General features: G+C 51.3%; 1 protein-coding gene across 3 annotated transcripts in view; it reads left to right on the top strand.

The window, feature by feature from the left end:
• Positions 1 to 1,343: 1,343 nt before the first annotated feature.
• The window catches only part of TMEM229B (transmembrane protein 229B), a 60,069-nt gene continuing 55,412 nt past the window's right edge, over positions 1,344 to 6,000 (top strand). The window contains exon 1 of one of the 3 annotated variants that reach the window (XM_066634335.1): positions 1,344 to 1,402. Coding sequence is in view for 1 of the 3 variants with exons in the window: in XM_066634317.1 (XP_066490414.1) it covers positions 1,679 to 1,885 (207 nt within the window). In the remaining 2 variants the exon portion in view is untranslated. Of the gene's footprint in view, positions 1,403 to 1,663; positions 1,886 to 6,000 lie in introns of those variants that run through there. The other 2 variants (XM_066634317.1, XM_066634326.1) reach the window with 2 other exon arrangements.

The raw sequence follows: 6,000 nt of genomic DNA, 5'->3' as shown, positions 1-6,000 counted from the left end.
TGGCCACATACACAAGAAATAACTTTCTGAGCACAGCAAACACCAGGAAGTAATGGACCTCTCCCTTGGGAGAGGTCAGGCATGTAGAATAAGCATTCAGTACCAAAGGTGAGTTTGATCTTGGTTATAATGCTCATACTGCTGGATCTGAACCTGGTTCCCAGCACAAATCTCTGTGTAGCAAGCCACCAACATTGCTGCTTGCCTAAGTGCAGTTGGGGCTACCCTTGTGGCTTGCCACAGTTCCTCCCCTGGCAGACTCTTCCACAGGGACATGAACCCAAGAGAGCCATCTTCCTTCCTTTGCACTGCTGCAGTCAAGCAGTATTTCTTTGGCAGCACATGTATTAGTGGTGTAAGAGGACTTGCACTCTGACTGCATTTACTGCTTTGCTGATTGTGGCATCCTTGGGACAGGTGGGTTGCAGGTGGGTGTTTGGAGTGACAAACAGTATCATAGCCTTTGGGTTTTTTTTGTTTTTTTTAAAGCTTTTTGTGCTGGACTAGTTCAGAATACAGGCTACAGTTAAGCCAGGTTGGTGACATCAGTGAGGCATAGGATTGCCCAGTCAATTGCTTGGGGTATAAGCCGCCTGAGCTTTCAAGCCCCAGTGAAATGAATGGAAGCTGCACAGTGGCATAGCTAGAGGGGGTGCAAAGCACTAAGTTTTGCAGGGAGCCTCACTGCAGCATGCAGGCCCCTCCCCCTCAGAGTCATTCCAGATGCAAGCCTCCATTTTGCTCCCCTTGCCTGGAATGGATCTGAAGGAGTGAGGTTCCTGCAAATCATAGTGCTTTGCACCCCCTCTAGCTATGCTACTGAAGCTGCAAAAGAAAAGAGTACACACCTTCCTTGGGATCATGTTCTCTGTGGAGGGTGCTTTTTAAAAGTGTCTTGGGGCACAATTCAGGACGAATCAAGATCTCACATATGTGCGCGCACACACACACACACACATACGTGTGTGTGCTGTTGATAGATAGATACATATGTATGTGTGTGTTTGTGTGCTGTTTATAGATACACAGGTATTTATGTATGTATATATGAATGTGTGTGTGTGCTGTTTATAGATAGATACACACACATGTATGTATGTGTGCTGTTTATAGATAGATAAGCTATGTATGCATGTGTGTGTGTGTGTGTGTGTGTGTGCTGTTTATAGAAAGACAGATACACACACACACACACACACACACACACAGAGCAGCCTCTCTCTTTCCACCTCCTCTCCTGTCATCCCGTCAAACACAGCACATCATCCTCCTCGTCCTCCTCATCAGAGGGCTTCAAGGGAGTCGCCCGGCGGCTGGACGGAGGTCTCCGGGAGCGGGTGGCGCTTCCAGGGCCTGTGCCAGCTGCCCACGTCACGGGCCGTCCGGCATGCACATCTGCCAGGTAAGTCAGCCCGGGCAGGAAGGGGCCGTGGCCAGCCAAGGACCTGCCCTTCTGGCACTAACCCTTCGCACGCTGCCGCGGCTGCCACCCGGTCCCGCTGCAGTCGGGAGGCGGGGAGCAGGCAGGCAGGCAGGCAGGCAGGCTGGCAGCAGGGGGAGTGGAGAGGGCGGGAGGCGCCGCCCCCTCCCGCCACCGCCTGCCCGAGGTGCAGCAGCGAAGGGGTTAAACGCGGGCGGAGGGAGGGGCGGGCGACGGGGAGCAGCGGCGGCAGCGAGCATGTGCAGTTCGCCACCGCAGCCCGGCGATGGGTCCCTTTGCATTGGCACGTTCCATCCCCAGCGCCCGGCACCGGGAGCGCTCCATGGAGGTGAGGAAGGGGATGCGCTGCTGCTGCTGCTGAGGGCCGCCGCGTGTCCGCCAGCCAGCCAGCCGACCGGCCAGCCAGCACCTGCACTGGGACCCCGCCCAGCAGCGCCAGCCCGGGTAGGTGCGTCTGCAGAGGCCTCTTTCCCGCAAGGCTGCACCTGTGCACACTTCCCTGGGAGTAAGCCCCGTTGACTGTAGTGGGGCTTCCTTCTGAGCAGGCATGCCTCGGATGGGGCTGTCAGCCCGCAGCCAAGCGGGAAGCAGCAGCAGCCCCAGCCGCTGGGGAGGCGCTTAGGCGGGGAGGAGGCCACCGGGCTGGCGGAAGACGAGCGCGAGAGCATCCTGGCTGGCCGGATCCTGCTGCTGGGGGCGCGGGCATCTTCCTGCCAGCTCCGGGCTCCGGAGCCGCCACGCCCCCGCCGGCCTGGGAAGGATGCGGAGCTGCCGCCCGCCGGACGCTTGGCCTGGCCTGGCCTGGGCTGGGCTGCCTTGCAGAGGTTGCCCCCCCAGCGCCTCCCGCAGTCCCATGGGGGGATGTCGCTCTCAACGTGGAGAAGGGACAACACATCCCCCCGACAGTGTTGCCCCCGGGAAGAGGAATGCCCCCCACCTTCGCTGCCTCCCTCGCCTTGGGCAGTTTTCAGCCCTTCTCCCTCCAAAACAATTGATGCCCACTTGGGCTGCAACCCTAGCCACACTTACCTGGGAGTAAGCCCCTTCACTAGATTGGGACTTACTTCTCAGTTGACATGCCTAGGCTTGGGCACTTGGTAATAAAGTGTGTATTTGATCGCGGTGGCGTAGCTGGAGGGGGGTGCAAAGCACTTAGTTTCACAGTCGCCTGAACACGCCGTACAAGGCAAGCGGCCCCTCCTCTTTGGAGCTGTTCTGGGTGGTGGGAGCAGTACGCCTCCATTTTGGCGTGACTGCGAAACTTAGTGCTTTGCACCCCCTCTAGCTACGCCACCATGATCAAATCCATTATGTACCCCCTCTAGCTATGCCACTGTTTGATCATTCTGTGTGGTGCTACCTTGGTTGTTAAATATTCCAGCTTCCCTCTGAGCCTCCCACTAATGCTCTCTGGTTGTTCAGGTTGTGCTCTCCAGCTGTCACACTTGGTTGTCTCCAGTTCCCCCAGTTCTCACCATGACTTCTATTAGTTTGCAGCACTCTTCATCCGCAAAGTGCCTTAGGGCCCAATCCTATCCATTTTTCCAGTGCTGGTGCTGACGTACCTATGGGGTATGCACTGCTTGCTGTGTTGGGGATGCAGTCACAGAGGCCTCCTCAAGGTATGGGAACACTTATTCCCTTACCTCAGGGCTGCATTGTGGTTGCACTGGTGCTGGAAAGTTGGATAGGATTGGGCCCTTAGGCTGCTATCCTATCCTCACTTGGGACAGGGGTTCCCAAACGTTTTAGTACCAGGACCCTACTTTTAAAAATGACACTCTATCTGGACCCACCTAGGTTTACCAGACTTTGAAAAAGGAGAAAGAAATAATATTTATTCATAAATAATAATTATGAAAAAGACCTCAAACATTTATCTCCCTATATTTACACATGCTTGCAAACCACAGGCGCTCAGCTCCTTGCAAGGCAGTTAGTAGCTATCTTGCAAACTGCAGGAGCTGAGCTCTTTGCAGGGTAATTAGCAGCTACAGTATCTGATTTTTGAATAGCCTAAGGGCTAGAGGCAATTAGTTATCTGAGCTTTCCATCACTCTTTGGCAACCCACCAAAAATCAGGTTGCAACTCACCAGTGTGTCCTGACCCACAGTTTGGGAACCATTGCAATTGGACAACTTCTGAGTAGACATACATAGGATTGTGCCACAAGAACATCTTGTGTTCTTTCATGATATTCATCTTTATAGTGACCTTGTGATGCAGGCCACGCTTGCCCCCACTTCCTTTACAGATGAGAAACTGAGGATGAGAGAATGAAGCTGCAATCCTATACTTCAGTGCTTCCCAAACTGTTTACCACTGGGACCCACTTTTTAAAATGGCAATCTGTCGTGATCCACTATAGACTAGACCAGGGGTCTCCAAACTCCAGCCTGGGGGCCAGATGCGGCCCACGGCAAGCCTCTTTCCGGCCCGCGGCAAGCCACTTGTTCCCTGAAAGCCTCTGGCCCACTCGGCCAAACATGACTGGAACTATGCTCTGGTTGTGTCTGGAGGGTATTCAGGGGCCAGAGAGGTTGAATGAATGAGCCCATTCATTCATTTATTCACTCAGCTAAGTCCAGCTCTAATTTATTTAAATAAATTTTATATTTAAATTTTTTTTTCGGCCCTCAACACCATGCCAGATATTTGATGTGGCCCTCTGGCCAAAAAGTTTGGAGATCCCTGGACTAGACAAAAAGGAGTTATAGGAAAAAATGATATTTTATTAATACTAATCAATTAATTTTTAATTCATAATAATTGGGTCCTGTGCTCCCAAGGCTGCTAGAGACCTTATGCATATTATGTGTGACATTTGCTGGACTCTCCCTAGAAACTCCTTAAGGACTGTCCCCCCAGACCTTTATGGTCATTCCAGGATACCTAGAAGGCTGAACTGGAGAGCAAGATGTGCACTTAGGAATTTCTAGGCCAGCTAAAAGGTTGAAACTGGGTTCACCCATGATCTCAGCATGACAATTGTTCGAGAAAGTCAGAAAATGTGACATTTTAATTTGGGGGGGTTATGAAGATTTCCTCATTCAACAGTTTAGCATTCCAGTGAATGATTACCTTCTGCAAAGTGGGCAAGGGTGCTTGCAAAGTTTTTTTTTTTTTTTAAGTCTCAAAAGCTTTCCACAACCCACCAAAAATCAGCTCTCCCTACCCACAGTTTGAGAAACACTGCTGTACATACTTAACTGGGAGTAAGTCCCATTGAACTCAATTAAACTTACTTCTGAGTAGATAAGCATAGGACTGTGCTGTGAGTTGCTCCAGGACATGCAGTGAGAGAGATAAGTGGTGACAGCCCCACCCTAACACGTGCTGAAACAGGGAGGCCAGCTGGCCTCCCTGATATCCAACATGGGTTGGGCCTGGTTGCAGCTCAGTGGGGGGGGGGGCAAGGTGAATGCATTCCCCTTACTCCAGCTAATGCTGCAACAGCCACCGCAGGGCTGGTGGTGCAGATCTGAGCAGCCCAGAGCTACTCTGGGTCACCTGGGACTGGGGTTAGGATCTGGCACAAATGCTGGATCCTGGCCCCACCCCTGCTTGGTTATGGCCTGCCCATGGGCCCGCCTTTCCCCCTGCCCCAAAACGCCTCCTTCCTGCCCTGCCCCCTCCCCCTCAGACTCCTGCACTGACCTGATACAGCCAGTGCAAACTTACTCCTTCCCGTCGATATGAAGGCCAGATCAGACCTCCATGGGCCGCTGCAAGTCTGTGCAGCGGCCCGGCTGATTCCAGAGGAGGTGCAAACGTGTCTTACAGCACATTTGTGACATTCCTGGCTGGCGTAGGGGACTTGCACCAGCCCAGAACAATCTCAGGATTGTACTCTTTCTTTCTTGGATCATATCTCCCAGATCTACCCAGCTGCGTCTTCTAACTCTCCCTGGTTCTTAGCATGATTTATTCTTTATAACATCTTGACTCACATGCTCATATTCCTACCACATTCTCCACTCACTCTTGTGCATCTGATACATAGACCATTGGTACCTATGAAAATGCACACCACAATAAACGTTCTGGTTTCTGAAGTGCCATAGAACTTTTTAACCTGTTTGCTGTTGCAAACAGATGGGTCAACAGATATTGTTAAGTGCCGGTGATGGGGATTCTTGCAATATTCAAGATATTGGGCCTGGTTCCCATTTGCAAGTGTATCATTTGATTTCTCTATTCCAGATTACTATTCTAGATTCATGTGGTGACTGACAATTGAATGTGTCAACTGACTGCATTGTAAAGTGTTGAGTTTTAAGATAATGTGAGAAGCTGCAGAAGTTCTGTTGGTGGTGTTTTATCTGTGATTGCCTGTTCCCATCAAGTGGTGAACTTGTGTGCTAGGGAACCACATTCAGAGTTCTTTATTTTCTTGAGTGTCACCACAGACTAGTATGCCATCCCTAGCATTTCATGCATTTGTTATCATTCCCTATACATTCCTTTCCCTTACCTGGGAATAAGTCCCATTAAACTCAATGGGGCTTCTTTCAGAATCATCATGCATAGGTTTGATGCATGCATGCATGCATTACTA

The sequence above is a fragment of the Tiliqua scincoides genome, chromosome 1 (assembly GCF_035046505.1).
Source record: "Tiliqua scincoides isolate rTilSci1 chromosome 1, rTilSci1.hap2, whole genome shotgun sequence".
Lineage (NCBI taxonomy): Eukaryota > Metazoa > Chordata > Lepidosauria > Squamata > Scincidae > Tiliqua > Tiliqua scincoides.
The sequence above is the reverse complement of the archived record's forward strand: the minus strand, read 5'-3'. Positions and strand labels throughout refer to the sequence as shown.